Source organism: Quercus suber, unplaced genomic scaffold, assembly GCF_002906115.3.
Source record: "Quercus suber isolate HL8 unplaced genomic scaffold, Cork oak 2.0 scaffold_454, whole genome shotgun sequence".
NCBI classification, from domain to species: domain Eukaryota; kingdom Viridiplantae; phylum Streptophyta; class Magnoliopsida; order Fagales; family Fagaceae; genus Quercus; species Quercus suber.
Window position 1 is genome coordinate 272,036 of NW_027069905.1, and position 18,910 is coordinate 290,945.

General features: G+C 34.5%; 1 protein-coding gene across 1 annotated transcript; it reads right to left on the reverse strand.

Moving 5' to 3' along the window:
• Positions 1-79: 79 nt before the first annotated feature.
• Positions 80-15,943, reverse strand: LOC111991932 (uncharacterized). The gene is made up of 3 exons (XM_024023739.2): positions 15,756-15,943; positions 9,902-11,959; positions 80-2,251 (listed from the first exon to the last, which is right to left on the reverse strand). Exons 2-3 carry the CDS (start codon positions 11,957-11,959, stop codon positions 245-247), a joined length of 4,065 nt encoding a protein of 1,354 aa, XP_023879507.2. The 5' UTR covers positions 15,756-15,943; the 3' UTR covers positions 80-244.
• Positions 15,944-18,910: the final 2,967 nt, after the last annotated feature.

An 18,910-nucleotide genomic window follows, 5' to 3' on the forward strand; every position in this document is an offset into this window, starting at 1 on the left:
CGCATTCAGTTCAGCTAATCGATGAAAATACACAAAAATTATAGAGCAAATTTTGTGGGTTGACTACTGAATCCCCAAATTTGACACGGAAAAGGGAAGTTTGTCTCATTGTCTGATGGATTTTTGGACATTTTGTACATGTTTCCTCCTGTGATTAATGAAGTTAAAAGCAAAAGAGATCAAGTCACATAAAAAATATGTACAAACTTCAAGTTACATAGATCGGGAACTTTGATCTTATAAACTACATCGACTGATTGTCCACAAGACGAAGCTTGTTTAATATCTGATCCAATGCTTGTAATGCAAACTTGTAACGGTCTTCTGACTTCCTCCCTTCCTCCACAACCTGCACTACACATTTGTACAGATGATCATACCTATGAACTGGATTATTAGCATCAATACCATTGGAGCTGTGATCAAGAACATAATTGCGCGGTATATCCTTTCTCCACCGTGATAGAATGTATTGAGGTGGGATCTCCTCCATGACATTTTGGTTAAGGACAGAAAGTGCATGCCTGCATAAATAACCTTTAAAGTTGAATAAACCACAAATACAAAGGACCTCCATTTCAGTTGCATTATAGAAGACCTCATAATCCCTTGCCTCCCTCCTGTTTCTCTCTACTTCAACTTGATCCTTGACAATGTATGTAAAGATTGGCCCATCAGCATTTAATTGTCTAGTGCTAAAACAAGAGTACATCCCCTCCACCTCCCTTTTGAACATCTCTAATATATCATTTGTGTACAATTTTGAGAGCTGCAACTCAAAATAACTTCCTGATTTTAGCATATAAGTTGAATTTCTTGAATTCATATCCGCTAAGTCTTCAAGGTGATGCTTTGTCTGCAGAGCCTGATCATACTTATCTAAAAACTCTTTCAGAGTAGTCTGTTTGTCAAGATATCCTTCAAAGAATGAAGATACAACATCACTTGGTTGGATTGGAAACATTCCAGCCCAAAACGTGTCCTTCAAATAGACTGGAACCCACCGTTTCCGATCTTCATATAATACTTGAAGCCATTTCTGATCCCTCAGTCCATGACGCTGCATCATATCTTCCCAGGCTGCTTCAAATTCCTCGGACCTCAGTGAATGATAAACTGCTCTATTCAATGCTGCTATAATTGCTTCATATTCATACAATCCTTCTAGTTTTTCTGGAATTTTCTGCATGATATGTGATAAGCACAGGCAATGAGAAGCTCTTGGGAAAACATCAGCAACAGCCGTTTGTAAGGTTGAACACTGGTCAGTAATAATAGCTTGTGGGGGGCGTCCTAACATACATGTTAGCCATGCCCTGAACAACCACGTATATGATTCAATGGTCTCACCCACAAGTAAACCACAACCCAACAGCACAGATTGTCCATGGTGATTCATTCCAACAAAAGAAACCAGGGGAACCTCATATTTATTTGTCAAGCAGGTAGTGTCAATTGCAACTACATCACCAAAATAGCCATATGCAACCCTGGCTCTTGCATCTGTCCAGAACAAATTCCGCAAACATCCTTTCTCATTGAGATCCACCACATAAAAGAAGTTCGGATTAATTAATTGCAAGTGGGTGAAGTAATTAATTACTGCTTGAGCATCTCCTACTTTGAGCTTCAATTGATTGCAGTAGTCAACATTATTCCCAAATACTCCTTCATCAACATCCAGACTTTCATTATCCTCAGCATCAATAACCACTGTCCGAAAAAGCCTAATTTTTTGTGCTTCTTCAGCACTTTCTAACTGCAATGCTCTTTTGGTTCCAACACCCAGGTGCTTATGAGATTTATAAAATTTTCCACTTTTTGGGCTGATCAAGTGGTTGTGCTCAACCTCCACTTCAATAATTCTCCATCTTTTGGAGTCCATCAATCTGAACTTTATCATCGCTGGACAACCAGTTCTTGTTTCTGGCCTCGGGCGGTTTGCTTCACTTTTCTTTTTAAAACCTGCACTACTGCAGCTAAGTTTTCCTCTGTATCTTTCCTTACTCTTTCTATACCATGTATTGCTTACTCTAACCCCAAATCCTTGATCCTTGGCATAGCAATTGTAAAAGTAATATACATCCTCGTAAGACTCAAACTCCATCCCAACAGCAGGAGGAAGGGGATTCTCTCCTTGAATTATTCCAGCTTGACCAACATATTCCGTCATTGCACAATCTCCTTCTATCTCAAATCCATCAGCGTCATCATCACCAACTGGCTCACTGTTAAGAGAAACTTCATCCATCTAGAAGAGAAAAAGAACCAAGGAACCATAAACAGAATTAATAATAGAAACAACAAAGGTAACAAGAGAATATATAAACATTGACAGAAAATAAGAAAAAGAAGAGAGAATCATAATGAACTTGTTACCCAATCAACATCTTTTAAAGGACTCTATATTTATTTCAAGTTCTCAATGGATGAAATCTAGTAGATTAAAGGACACTTTAGAAGAAAAATTACGGTCCTACTATAGTTTTTTATATTAACTAGATAGCTACTCTAAGGTCATGTAGCTGTCACTCAGTGCATGGCAGTATCTAAAAAAAATCACCTATATATGCACTGACAGATAATATCAAATTTCAGTATTTCACCACATGAATGTCGTCAGGAAATTATGCTCACCACACTAATCAAATAAACTATCTTATCAATCACAAATTGTCTCATGCTTATAAAATAAAATATTAATAGCTCCTCCATTTTAATTGTCAACTTTCTCTCCACATCACTCAATGCCAGATTACAATTCGTAAAAATGTATAGTCCAAACTAGTATCTAATCCTTCAAAGAAATCCATCAAAAGCTTCTTAACAGAATCAGAAGCTTTGACCAGAACCTTGAACATGGGCAGATTATGAATATGGATGCTGCACTGGATTGATCTCATGAAATTAATACTTCCACCAATGACAATGTAAATCCCCTTCTAAGCTTTAAACCATTTACTATTCTTCTCTAGAATGCATCCAGAAAAGCCTCATGACTCTTGGATTGCACCTAAAGACATACCCAATGCTAGAGGCCAAGCAATTTCGCTCACTAAAAGATTCAAAAGATAGCTACTGTATATCATCTAGATTAATATTCTTGATAACACTCTTTTTAGGTTGGATTTTCAGCTTGGCACATCCAAATCTTGGATGGTCCATCACAAACTAACAAATTAAACCTCATAGGCTATGTATGCAAGATTAGAGGTGACAAACACGCATGTGCACTCACACACACAAACAGAAATAATCCCCAATAAGACCCATATTTTTGTAGCATATACAAATACAGTTCAGTATCTTCTCCCGAATTAGTGAATTAGGAAGGATTTTTTTTTTTTTACATAACCGATCTCAATATGGAGTTTTTTTATGGATTGCTGTTTCAAGTATTGCTCCCCATTGGACTTCTTATTCAATATATGGTTCAAATAATAAAATATTCCTTTTTAGGTGGTCTACGAGTTTGCTGCAAGTAGCATACACAATTATACCAGTCATGGAAAAGAAAAGATGAGAAAGAATGAGAGATAAATTTCCTTGGGAAAATTCCTGCAAACTTGTTCCTAAACAAACTTCAGCTTCATCTTTAATCTTACAACCTACACTATTGCTAACAAAAAAAAGTAGCTTTCTATTCCAACTCCTCCATTTAAACCAGACCCCATTTTCTTTTCAAGCAGAAACCTTCTCTCATATCCTATCCAAAAGAAAATTGAGCCACACGGGCGGAGCTAAGCATAGCTTGGCCCCCCAAAATTAAAAAATTAATTTATATTATATATAAGTATTAAAACTAAAAATATTTAGTTACAAAAATAGAAGTTGGCCCCCCAAATGTTTGAGTTAGTCCAATAATGCTCTTAAAAACTAATAAAATTTGTCAATTGGTCTAACAGTTATGGAGACAAGGTAGTTTTTGTTTTCTCTAATTCGTTTTTTGTACATGTTTAATATCAAACTAGACAGCTTTTATATACTCATTTGAGTTTAAAGATGATAATTCCCCTAAAATATTATCTTGGAATATACATATTTGAAAGTTGTTAATTTTATATACAATATATTTATAAATTATGACCTACTCTAGTATCAAAAATTAAAATATTAATGTTTATATTTGTGCATGTCCGTTTACCATGTGTACGACGGTTTATCTTGACTCAAACTAATATATTAATACCAAAATTCCCCCCCCCCCCCCCAAAACAAAAAATCCTAGCTCTGCCCCTGGAGCTGCACCTATCAATTTCTCTATGGTTTACTCTCTGCAATCACTATTTGCTAAAGACAATGATCACATTAACACTCAGCTACCTAAAGGTTTGTTTGTTGCATATATCAACTCTTTCCAATTGCGCCAAAAACTTGTGTTTTATGATACCAATTCGCCCGAATTTCATTCTACTGCTCATTTTGAAGACCCAAAATTAGAACTAAACTCATTTCATTCTCTAGCATTAGGTTGTACATAGCAAATTCTTCCAAATTACACACACACACACACACGAATCAATGAAATCAGTTTTTTTTTTTTTTTCCTTATTCTAAATTTGCATTATTAATGAAATGTCTTACACTGCTTATAATACCAAAACAACAAAGACCCTTTTACACTTTCTCCGCAGCCAAACAGAATTGATTTCTAATAATAAACTAAATAAATAACAACAATTCGGATTAATAGAGCTGAGCTGTCAAAACTTAGACAGCCAAACAATTATTTTTTGACAAAGTATAAAAAGATTGGACATTTTTCTCGGGAAACAAACGGAGAGTAAGAAAAATTGAAAAAATAGAATTTGAGTTGGGAATTGTTTGGTTTCCGGGTGCTACCTGATCGGAGATATCGCCGGAGAGTAGAGTTGGTGGAAGCGCAAGAGGGGCGCGTGGGTTACACAGTGCTCTGCTCTCACAGTTCGCTCTTTACTCTCTAGTCCTCACCAACTGAAAAAGGAAAACTGTAATATCAGAAATGCCCCTGACTAAGTGTCTTTCGTATCCAGGCTAATTTAAGTGCATGCCTGGGCAATTCTACTTGAGTCTCGAACTTTACTCCCATACTTCACAAATATTTATATTTATAAAATAACTATATATAAAAAAAAAACTTCGAGTAATGATAGATTTATGTGTTTTCTAGTATTTGGTAATATTAAAAAAAAATAAGTCAAAGGAAAATTATTTTTAAGCAATAGAAAAAATATGGCTTATTTTAAGAAATTATTTTCCACTAAAAGTTTTTGTAAAATAATTCTATTTTACAGCAAGCTAAATAAGAGAAGTTAATTTCTTTTTTTTTTTTTTACCTCAAGGTTGCTACCAAATATAAGAAAATAAGATAGTTTTATCGAAAAGACTTTTTAAAAAATGACTTATTTTCAAGAAAACATAATTGCTGAAACAAAAAGAGAAATATTCCACTTTCACACATCTTAGACGGTCCAGACCAATGAATCTACCACCAAAGTATCTATGGGGGTACTAAAATTTTTATTTATAATTTTTTAGAAGAATATATTCATATTTACCAATGATTTATTGGTTGGTAGTTGGCATTCAAGATGTTGTTAAAGCATCCACATCGATTAATTCAAAAATTTATATTTATTTTTGCATAAGAACTTTTTTTTTTCTATTTTATACAAACACTTTTAAAAAACACTTGCATTAGGTTATCTATTTTAAAAGCTATTTCAATTTTATAAAAAAAAAAATTTATTTTTCATTCACATAACTACTTTTTTAAAATACACATGCCTAAACTGAAAAAGTAATTTGAATAAAATATGTTTTTACACATGAATAGTAACCATGTAAACACAAGTATCGTAGTTGTGGACAATATATGCATAATTTTAGACAAACTGATGTTGTTGATTGTGGGGACGAGGACCCCTAATCCTATTTAGATGGACTGTTAAATTATTTTTTAGGATACACCTCGGATCTCAGGTACGAGCATTAGCTGACCTTGGGGACGAGCATTAGCTGTGTAAGGTGCATGAAGTCAAAATATCACAAAGGGAAGAAAGCAGACTTAGCACAAGTTACGAGAAGGATGAAGGGAGAAAGGTGTAGAAGTTATCCCCTCTGTATTAAATACAAGACAACTACTCATCTGGTCACATTAATGAGGAAATGACCATGAACAGTAGTGGCACAGCTCAGATTGCAGGGTAGAAGCTTATTAGTATGTTCTAGATGAGATAGAAGCCCTAGGAATGCAATCTCAGCCCTCCAAGTGTAGGATTAAGATGATTTGAATCTAAATATAAAAGGAAAATGGAGATTCATATGTGGGGGATCAGAAAAAAGAGAAAAGAAAGAGAGGAGACTTTGTAACCAGGAATTGAAATACTTGTATAAGTAAGAAAGGAACCCACATATATAAAATAGACCTTCCTCGGCCCGAGGAGCCTCTTTTCTTCATAATTTGTTGTTTTAATAATTTCATTGGCTTCTTGTCTCATCGTGATTTACTTCAACTTATTGTGTAATCAATATCCAATCCATTCTCTAACAAATCTATTGCAGTGGGCTTATTGGGCCTTTGTCTGAGTCATTTTTGGTCCGTGCACCAAATTGTGCTCTTACAGTTTAATTGGCCAAATTTTGTATTTATATCATTTTATATTGACCGGTGCAAGTGCTCTAAAACTTGGAACATGTTTGGTAGATTATAACAAACACTTTAATAATAGTTATTTCAATGCTTTAGCTATTTTGTAGTTTGATTATATTTTTATTGCAGGGGATAAACAATCCTTATAAATAACTATTATTTAAAATGAAGAATAACTATTCATCTCTAAAAGGTTTGTAATTGTTATTCCTTAATAGGTGTAATAGTTACTAAAAATAATATATTTCCGAATAAACAAACTTTTCATATGCACGTAATGATTTTGAAAATAAAAAATCATAAAAAAAATAACTCATCTCTCTCTCAATTTAAAAAAAAAAATTAGGAAATATAATTGTATATGAGGAAGATATTTCATAAAATAAATCTTAAATTTTATTCTAATGTTACAATTCACAACCAAACTTATGAATATATTTAGTTATTTCATTACAACACATTTTATTCATAATAACAAAAATTAGGCTAAAATGAAAATTGCAACTTCTAAATTTTAGTCCTCTAACTTTACTTTCGTTCAATTGAGTTCTTTAAATTTCAAATTTATTCAATTTAGGCATTTTGTCCAATTCTGTTAAAAAAAATTGTTATTAAAGGTCCGTTTAGATAAAATTTATTTTGCTAAAACTGAAAACTGAAAACACTGTAGTAAAATAATTTTTAAGTGTGTGAATAGTACCGTGAGACCCATTTTTAATGAAAAAAATTACTAAAAAGTGAGATTTATGAGTCCCATGAACAGTGCACGAGACTCACTAATGTACTAAAAATGGTTGAAAAGTCAAATAGTGCAGCTACTATTCATGAACAGTAGTTGTTTGTCTCCGAAACCGCATGCCAAAAAAAAAAAAAAAAAGAAAAGACACAAAACTCAAAACGCCAGACGTGTATCCAAACCCACACTTAATATTCCAATTTTTTCATTACCCGTTCCCAATGGTCGTATATCCTACAATCTTGACTACCACATGGACATTACAGCCCGTATACTAACTGCATTTCAATTATGGAATAAGACATTTATGGAGGCAACGGTTACTAGATTAGAAAAGGAAAGCATAACCTTTGGAATACATTTAATATGCCAATTATTTCATGACCCGTTCCCAATAATCATGTATCCTACTATCCTAACAACCACATGGACGTTACAACCAGAGTGCTAACTACATTCCAATTATGGAATAAGACATTTATGGAGGCAATGGTTACTCAGGTTGCCTATATATGGTCATGGCCCCACTTTGCAAAGGTAAAAGTAGTAAAAAAAAAAAAAAAACTCTTTCTACTTCCATAATTTTTTCTCATAAGTTTAGTGAAAATTTGACTTAAGCATCAAAAGAAACTTTGGTCGGTGTCACCCTGGTGCCCTCCAATGAGGAATTTCTTTCTTTCAAGTCTTCCATAACTTCGTGTTTTCTTTCATAGCCCACTGAAGATTTTTGCATCATCGTATTTAATTGGTGTAATGTCATGAATTTCCTAAAAAGCTAACCAGCTACGCACAAGACAGTTCCAATCACAAAAGAGATTCTTTTACGGAACTTACCAGCCATAAATTAGGCAGTAAAAGAATCCGACTAGGTTGAAGCTAAGCAGAAAATTACTTTACAAATGATGGTTTTTTTTTTTTTTTAATCTACATAAGAAAAAGAAAAGAAATGATGTTAAAATAAAGAAAAATGTGATTCCTAGCAAAAAGAAAAATGTGATTTGCACAAAGTGTATGCAAATAGATCTGTTTCAGCAAGAGGCAAGATTCAGTAATTGGAGATTTCATTTAAAATCAACAGCCTAAGTCATATACAAGCTAGAAGTGCACAACCCAAGGCAAGAAAGACCTTGATTCAGCAACGGAAAAGAGTCAAAGACCAACCCATGAACTGTGATACTTCTGTAGAAAGCTATGCTGCAGGGATAGTAGTTGTTGGGAGAAAAAAAAACATTCTTGCTGCTGTCCAGGGGGTGCTGAGGCACTGGCAATGCTATGGAGCTTGCAACTAGTATCAAAGTTAGAGCTGAAAAAAGTAGTTGTCATAGCTTTGAGCAAGGATTTTGCTAGGCCTTCATTAATATGCAGTTTGTCCTTGAGGATATCAGATCCTTGTGTAATCAGGTTGAGAACGTGTCCTTTGGTTGGGTCAATAGATCCCCCGATGAGGCTGCTCATGTGTTATGTAAATGAGCTTTGAAAAAGAAATTTTAAGGGTGTTTCGTACTTGAACTAGAGTGCCTTTCCCCCCAAGACCGTGTCAGGTATTGTGGGTTGAAGGGTGCTCTCTGTAAAGCCGTGTTCCAATCAAACATTGCTTTCTATTAAAGAAAAAAAGTATCCCTAACCTGATTCAGAAAAACAAAGTATCCTAAATCCTAAAATAGTCAAATTCAAGAATGCTTAGCAGTGATTTCAAAAAATCATTGCTCTTGCTTGGCTGAAAACACAACACATTCAGAAATTAGCTAGAGAGTCCAGGGTCTCGAAGTCCTCTGTGGAGAATTAAGGGATGGAATGTACATAAAAATGCTTTAACGAAGCAGACGTGCACTATGGAACAATCTGCTTGACTAAAAATGTCTATGACATGAACAATGCATTTTAGCCTACATATTTGAAGAGGATTGATAATGATGCATTTACAATCAAACATGGACCTGTGCAGTCAAATTGTTTAAACATTTTGGCAGACTAAAATGTATGCTTATTTTTCTCATGTAAATCACAAGCTTCATCCAATGTATATGTCAAGAATTAGAATTATATTAACAGAAACAAAAAGTTGTCAGTATATACATCAAACCCCAGAAACATGTCTGGAAAAGGTATGCTTATTTTTCTCATGTAAATCACAAGCTTCATCCAATGTATATGTCAAAAATTAGAATTATATGAACAGAAACAAAAAGTTGTCAGTATATACATCAAACCCCAGAAAGAAGTCTGGAAAAGGATAAGCCTACATTAACCCAGAAACGTGCTATATACTTAATGTTATCTGCCTAGAAGAGTAACATAGCTGAGATAATTTGAAATGTCAAAAAAGAAAGGGGGAGAAAACTATGTAAATTAAGATGTAAGAATAGGCAACGTGCAAGCTGACCCATTGCACCTATCTATATTATATATGTTATGGACATTCTGCATGAAGAACGGATGGAAGCAGCCCTCGAGAAAAAGGGAGGGAATAAAAATAAGATTACCATGGTAGTTGAAGAAGGGATCTTCGACCATCATCACAAAAAAGAAAGTTATTCCTGTCTGCTTTCTACATCATGAACCCTATTCAATGACTCCTCAAAAGCTGGCAATGCCTGCCTGCCATCTACATCATGAACCCTATTCAGTGATTCCTCAAAAGCTTGCAATGCCACATTGTAATGGTCTAGAGAAATCACCCCCTCCTCAACAACTTGCAAGGCACTTCGGTATAATTGATTAAACCACTGCACACGATCAGTAGCATCTACACTACCAGAGCCAACATCGGGAATGTACAAGCGCTTGTAATCCTTTTTCCATCGTGACAGAATGTATTTAGGAGGGACCTCCTCCACCCCATTAAAATTAAGCACACACAATGCGTGCCGGCATAGGTACCCATAGAAGTTAAAGCAGCTGCAAATACAACGAACCTCGCCTGCTGTTCTGTTGTATAGAACTTCATAATCCCTAATCTCCCTCCTATTTCCCTCACCCAAAACACGCTCCTTGACCAAGAATATTACGATTGGCCCGTCAATGTGCAACTGTGTTGTGCTAAAACAAGAATACATCTCTTCCACTTCGTATTGGAACTTCTTAAATATTTCTCTTGTGTACACTTTGGAGAGCTGCAACTCAAAAGAACATCTTGTTTTCAGTAAGGGGCTTGAGCTTCTTGACTCAATATCTGCGAGGACTTCTTCCTTGTGCTTCTTATGTAGAGCCAATTCATACTTATCAAGAAATTCTTTCAAAGGAGTTTGTTTGTGCACATATCTATCAAAAAAGGGATTCAGTATGTCACCTGGACGTGCAGCAGACATTCCAGCAAAAAATGTGTCTTTCAGATAAACCGGTGCCCACCTAACTCGGTCTTCATACAAAGATCGAAGCCACTCATGATCACCAACTCCAAATCGCTGGACCATAAATACCCATGCAGTTTCAAATTCAATCACCTTCAAAGCTTCATAAACTGCTTTAATCATTGCTTTCCTGATTGCATCATAGTTGCGTAACCCTCCCAATTTTTCTGGAACTCTTTTCATAATGTGTGACAAACCAAAACGATGGAGAGATCTTGGAAACATCTCTGCAATTGCACTCTGCAAAGCCTTACACCTATCAGTAATAATAGTTTGTGGAGGGCGTCCTGACATGCACGTAAGCCAAGCTTTGAACAACCAAATATAAGATTCTGTTGTCTCACCTGCAAGCAGGCCACACCCAAGCAATACCGATTGGCCATGGTGATTTATTCCAACAAGTGCCACAAGAGGGATCTCATATTTGTTTGACAAATATGTGTTGTCAAAATAAATAACATCACTAAAGTAACAACATGCAGCCCTAGATCTAGCATCAACCCAAAACACATTCCTCAAACGCCCTTCGTTGTTGAGATCCATCAAGTAAAAGAAGTTTGGATTAGCCAATTGCATACGGCAGAGATAGTTATAAATGGCTTGTGTGTCACCCTTTTTTAGGCTCAGCTGATTGGGATGATCAGTGAAATTTCCGACTTCTCTTGCATTTATATTTGAGCCCCCATTGCCTCCTGCATCTATCACAAGTGCTCTGTACAACTTGACTGTTTGTACTTCTGCATCGGAATTTGACTCTGACTTCCTTTTAGTTCCACTACCCATCTTCTTAATTGATTTGTAGACCTTGGTACCTAATAAATGGTTGTGTTCAAGTGTAACTTCAAGTATCCTCCACCTTTTGGAGTCAACTAACCTCATTCTTATCATTGCAGGGCAACCGGTTCTTGTTTCCTTTCTTAAACGATTTACATCTTTAATTCTTTTAAAACCCTGGCTGCTGCAACAAAGTACTGCACCATACTTCTCTCTGCTATTACGCTTGAACCATGAATTCTTCACTCTAACGCGAAACCCCGCTTCCTTAGCATAGCAATTATAGTAATTGTAAGCATCATCATATGACTCAAATTCCATTCCAACAGCAGGTGCAACAAACTCCTTCCTTCCTTCAGAGAGACCATTTTGATAATCTAATTCTGTCATTACACCATCTTCTTCTTTTTGAATTTCATTGCACTCATTATCGGGCACCTGCTCACTGCTAAGGGAGGCTTCTTCCATCTGGAATACAAAATCGAACCCCCAAAGGTCAATTAGATTATCAGAAAAGCAAACTAAGCATAGAACAGAGATGATAGACCATTATAAATTAAAGGTGAATCATGACATACGTTTTCTGTAAGGCGTAAAGAACCTTACCTGTTTTATATATAAGGCTCTTAACCCCAGAAAATCAATGTCAAGACTATAATCCTCAGCCTAATGCCTTCATTTTTTAAGGTTAATCATGTCATACATACATTGGTAGTTGGGCCCCATACAACTTGGTATTAGGCAATGTGCTCTTATGTGCAATAATAAATTATTCAAAAAAACATAGAAGACACAAAAATAATTGAAAACACTAGCAAATAAAACAGCTCAATATTACCCTTGCCCCCACTTGCCATCAAAGTTACCTGTCTAAATTGCACAAACTATGCAAGGGCAACATTGTACTGTTTTCAAAATTTTAAGAACTAAAGTGATACAATTAATAGTTTAAGGACCAAATAAACCTTTGACATATAGTGCAGGACCAAATTCATAGTTTGTTGTATTACACACGCGAGCACGCACACCTAGGAAGCACGGGTGCGTTTCGGGACTCGGGTGCGGGTGCGGGTGCGGGTGCGGGACTCGGCAATTTTTGAAAAAGATGGGTGCAGGTGCGGCAGGACTCGGCGATTAAAAAATTATTAAAAATATATTTATTTATATTTTTAATATATTGCTAAGCACACTGAAAACTAAAACAGCACCCGACACGGCACGGACTCGCGGTCAGCGGCGTCCCTGCCGCGTCCCCGCGTCCGGCCGAGTCCGACTCCGGTGCGGCTCCTCTGGAGCCGCGTCGGTGCTTCACAGACGCACACACATATAAACAAAAAACATGGGCTGTATGTGTGCACACTTGGACATTCTACAACAAAACAAAACAAAGCCTTAATTTGAAAATTTTGGGATATGCTATGTATCCTTAACTGACTAATCAAGGTCAACTACATGTATTATTTTCCATCATTCTATTGAAACTAAAATCATACTCTCTGTGATCTTCTTAATTGTCATATCCTTGTTTAATACTTCTACTAACATCATTTGATGTCTTCCTCTACCCTTTTTCATTCTCTTGAGACTTTAGTAAACTCAATGCATTAATAGTTCTACACTGCACAAGACCAAACCATTTCAAATGTTTCTCCTCATCTACTCATCAAAAGGGTCCACCTACTAAAGGCACTAGACTAATTACTGTAGCAAAATAAAGTTAGACCTAGTGGCTACAATGTTGACTAGGAAGTAGAGTTCATAAGCTCTTAAAATGGCTGTTCGGGATGTGTTAAATTGGGAAGATGGTTAAAATTTTAAAGCAAATAAAAGAGACATACTTGAAATATATGTATATATATAATTTCCTTGTGTTAATATAATGGTTAAATGATTAAATTAACAATTTCCAAACAACTTAAGTTTTTGGATAATCGGTAATTTATTATTGTATAGAGTAGGTGGTCTTGAGTTTGAACCTTGACTTCACTCTACCTCACATTTAAAAAAGTTAAAAATCTCACATGTTAAGTCCCACTTATTAAGGGGGAGTCTTGGCCCACATGTGAGGGTGAGTGTTAGAATAATGATTAAATAATTAATTCACAATTTCCTCACAAATTAAGCTTTCAGGAAAATCAGTAATTTATCACCTTGCAATGAGTATGTAAGGTGAATCTGAAATAGGACAAGTACAATGTCAATCATCCTTAGGGCAGCCACCATCTTCAAAGTGGTGTAAACTCAAAAAAGATTATTTTGATCATTCAATAGTTGGGGAAAGGGGGGTTTGAATCCAAGATGTCTCCTTTGAAAACATTAGGAGGTGCCGACCACTTGAACTACAAGGCTCTTGGCTGGTCAAAACTCAAAATTAATGGTTTTGTTATGGGGAACCCTAAGCCAGCGGGAGTTGGAGGTTTGACTAGGTATGAAATGGGCATAGAAGTAAAAGGTGTTATGTGTAATGCAGATCTTGGGTAGCTGGAGGTTTGACTAGGTATGAAATGGGCATAGAAGTAAAAGGGGTTATGTGTAATGCAGATCTTGGGTCCACAGTCTACTATAGAGGCTTATATATTGGCCCTGCGTGATGGGATTCCATTGGCAACTAATGTGAGCAAAGTTAACTTAGAAGCTATGAAAGCACTGATCCTTCTCTAGAGGTGGCATGTGCCGCTGTGTCTGTTGGGAGACACTGGTATCCACCCAACAAATATTGGACATGCAATACGTGCCAAACATTTGAAACATAAATAAAATTTTCTTGATTAGAGGACAGTACTGGAAAAAGCTTAGTGTATGGGTTGGTCGCGGCTGGAAATGCATTGGATACAAGTGAACACAGCTAGTCACACGAATGAGTAAAAGAAATAATTTCTTGACATCTTTTCCACATTTTGAATATGGGATTGACATGCAAGGAAGATGTACTTAGAATGCAAATATGTGAAAGGGGGAAATGTAATACATGTGAAAATGTGAATACTAAAACTTTGTAACTTATTTGACAAGAAACAACGCCTAACCTTTCAAGGTACTTAGTTACAAATTTGAAATACATTTCAAAAAGTTTATAAAACTGTAAATAGACATTTTTATTTATTTATTAATGTACCCCTATGTGCCTTATAGCAGCTTTTTTGAAAAATTTTATGTATTGGTGTACGTGTATCAGTATCATGTGATATTGTGCTCCATAGCTAAGTTACTTTCTACTAATTCTCGAAATATTCAGACACCTTTTTGCACCCATGTTGGTCCTAAATTGATGATTGCAGGCTCCTGCTGCATTGAACCCATAATTGAAGTTAATGCATACATACAGAGAGACTAACCAGGCACAGATCTAATAGCAAAGTAGGGATACATTTTCTTTCCTTACAGATATTTACTTCCCATTCTCAATATGACTTATATGGGTTATGCAGTATATTGACTCAGTTCTTAATATTAGTATTTAGCATCCACTGAACAAATAAGAGAAACACAGGCACACACTAACACACATAGGCTAAGCATTAAAGTCAACTGCAAAGATAACAATATGTTATGCTTATTTTGATCTCAATATACCTCATTTCACATAGAATTCTACACAATTCCCTCATTTCACACAATTCCCTCATTTCATTCATCTTAGTGCTCATTTTTTCTATTTATAAGATCATAAATCTTGGAAAAATTTAAACTTAGACAGACATTAATTGAGAAAAATACATAGTTTATATCAAATCAAAACTACTCATAAACCCCCCAAAAGAAAAATTAATTAATTTATATACATACACACAAAATTATTTCAATTTATATACATACACAAACATGTATAAACAAAATGAAAGCTAGAGTAATTTTGCATTAGAAATCGATTCTAAATTGAAATAAGCATTAGTGATATGAAAATTAAACGATCACATACAATTGTTAGGTTCAAACTATCCCAAGCTCATTCCTATTACACTAAAACCCTCCGTTTGGCAGCCGAGAATTCGCAAGAAAAAGAAAGAAACCAAACGAAAATCACAATATCAAAAGTTTAAACACAGAAAGACTCGAATTTTTCATCATTGGTTTTCTTCTTTCATTTTTTCCGTTTTCTCGGGAACCAAACAACAACCCAAAAAAAAAACAAATTCATAGACACAGAACCGATCAAAATACACGATAAGTTTTTTATTCCAAAATCAAATCCTAAAACAAAGTGAGAGAGAAAATAAAAACAAAATTAGGGCAAAAAGTATGTGTGATTGTTAGGAGTGCTTACACTTATGAGAGGGTGGTATTGTGAGATTTTGGATCCGAATAGGAAGCTCCACCGACCCGAGAACTTGCGGAGTCACCGGTCGGACTCTGAAAAAGAGGCTAACAGAAGACTCTCTCTCTCTCTCTCTCTCTCTCTCTCTGATTCTGTTTTTTTAGTTTTTGGAATTTACGGCGTGAAAGCCTGAGTGTTTTCCTTTTTCCGTTTTTACCCCAAAGAAGGAAAAAGATATATGACTAAAATTTAGTACTATTTATTTTGATAATTTCTTTTGTTAGAATGATTTAGAGCCGTTTGGTAACATTGTTCTAATAATATTGTTTGTATTTTTTAGGAAGATGTATAGTAAAAAAGTATGTTGAAATACATATAATATTATTTAAAAATTGAAAACACGTTGTTAAACTACGATATCAAACAAGGCCTTATATATTTATTTTGATAATTTTGTTATACTAGTCGTTAACTCATACTATACACGAGAACCTATCTATTTGTAAGGTGGACTAAAATAATTTTATAAAATCTTAAATTGATTAAAAAACTACACCATTGCAGGATTTGTTCTTGTATGACTTCAATTTGTGTTACAATTTGATGAAGAAGTAATTGCTTGAACGTGCAATGGCTTACAAAATTATTTTTAACAGTTTCAGATACTACAAAAAATAACTCAAATATTAAAGAATCAGATGATTGACTGCTTAGAAATTATTGAAACAAAACAAAATATATATGACTAAACAATAGAGAAATATAAGAGAAATCTAAGTTGGATTCAAAAGAATAATTCATAGTTATAACTATTGAAAGGAATCAAAATATTTATAGCTTACAAATTATATGACTACACAACAAAGAAATATAAGAGAAATATGTGTTACCATCAAAAAATAATTCAGATGTTAAAACTTTTAAAAGGCCAAAAAAATATTAAAGAATCATAAGATTTACTTCCTATAAATTTTTGAAACAAAACCAAACGTATATGGTTACGCAATGGAGAAATATAAAAGAAAAATTGATTACCTTCAAAAGAATAATACATGGTATAGTCATTAAAATTTGCTAAACATGTTCAAATATATACAAATTCAAATGTTAAAACTTCCAAAATGCCAAAAAAGATATATAATTAAAGAATAAGTTATTGAAACAATTCAAAAAATATATGACTATTCAAAAGAAAAATATAAGAAAAAGAAAAAAGTACACAAACCCATAAAGCAATAAGTTTCAAATTTTAACGAGTCTAAACTTTACACAATGAAAAAAACAATGAAAAAAAAATCATATACAATCACAGGCGTAGGGTTTGGTATTTCATGTACGAAAATCGCTTTTTAAAATAACAGAAGAAGAGGTCATACCTCTACTCGGCTTAAAAAAAAAAAAAAAAAAAATTGGGATTTGCACTGCTTTTATAGTGTTCATAATTAACCTCGCAAATTTGGAGATAAATTATCAACTTTTGAGTTTGAATTTAAGTTTGACTTTCTCTCTTATGTATTCGAGTGTAAACGAATACACAAATTTGTATAATTCAGGAAAAAGATGTAGATTACAAATGACGTATCGAAATATTCTCACAAAACCCAAACTCTAAATACACACCCAAAAGAGTTCTCTCACCACAAGGAGAAACCTTAATTTTCTCGAAGTAAATTGCCTCAACTTGAACTCTATTACAAAACCAATGTTGAGGCACAAAACATGTATGTATATATATATAGCAAAGGCTAGTTTGTGCCGTGGAGCATAATTACGGAATCCAAGTAGGACTCTTTTGATAAGCATCCAAGTAGGACTTGGTTTGCTTAAGTCGGCAAAAGTATTTTATAAGGATTTCTTGTAACTTTGTTTCAAAAGGATTTTAGTACATAATGAAATTTCACTTCTTGTTAAATAATTTTGTTTTAAAAAAATAATTTTTTTATGGTTTTATATATATATATATATATATATTAAGTTTGGACTATACAAAAATAATTAATAAAATGATAATTTAATTTAAATATTGTGCTGACGTGAAAAATTGTGAAAGTTTCAGAGGTTTTGGTTATATATATATATATATATATAGATTTGGGAATAAGGATTTGAAATTTGATGTGTTTTTTTTTTTTTAATTAAGTTTTATTTTATGAAACTTATGAGCCGTCGACTTAACTATAAGAATTTAGGTATATGATATAACTTAAAATTTAGGTTTGGATCTTTTTAACTTTGTCAACGTTTAGAAATTTGGAGTTTAGACTAGAATATCAAGCTATCTATCCAATATGTGACTGAGGCCATTGGGAGTGTCCATGTTAGGTGCTAATGTATCCATTAAATGCCACGTTAGTTTAAAGTAACATAATTTTTCTAGGACAAAGTTTAGCTACTGTTAAGGACAAATTTTTCACACCAGATGGCTTTATTTCATTGGCAACCTGCACCATATCAACATTATCATGGATTTTGGAAAAATCTCTTTTAAAGTCTAAAAGAGCCCATATTTACACAAAAAGGCGTCAAAGCCCATGATCCAAAACTCATGGCAATATTATCTCATCAATGCCCATGGTTCAAGCTCACGGCACAACATCTCATTTTTGGCTCATGATCCAAACTCATGAGTCTCATTGGAGAAATTTTGGAAGTCGTGGTTTGGATAATCAAGAAGTATGTTCAGTAAAGCTCCAGTGATTCAAAGTTGATAAAATAAAACATGTTGCTTGGCATGCCTTCTCCAATTCCCTAAACTCTGATGGGTTAGTGTGTAATAGGTAACATTTGGTAAGCCTCTCATAGCACATAACACTCAAAATGAAAAAACTCCTCATGCTCTTTACATAAAAATTCAAAGTTTTTTCACATGAAGGCAACACAACGATACTGGAGGAATAGAATATTGGGAATCAAAAATTCTTTGGGTCAATGGTGTACGGATTAGAGAGTCATTTCTACGGAAATGACAAATTTTTTTAGCAAGCTATACTCCTCATCTAACTCTTGCCAACCCGAGTTGGCTTTGGATGCAATAGAGACAGTTGTGACGGATGATATGAATAGAGAACTAGCTGCTGAGTTTAAAGAGGGTGAAGTACAAGAAGCTCTTTCCCAAATGGCACCTTTAAAGATACCGGGTCCAGATGGCATGCCACCACTCTTCT

Bases quoted from the DNA above. Each gene is read 5' to 3' on its own strand.
- LOC111991932 (XM_024023739.2), bottom strand. From the start codon at position 11,959: ATGGAAGAAGCCTCCCTTAGCAGTGAGCAGGTGCCCGATAATGAGTGC. The intron at 2,252-9,901 runs TAACTTTCTTTT...TTTCTCTTCTAG, and splicing joins ATGTAGAAAGCAGACAGGAA to ATGGATGAAGTTTCTCTTAA.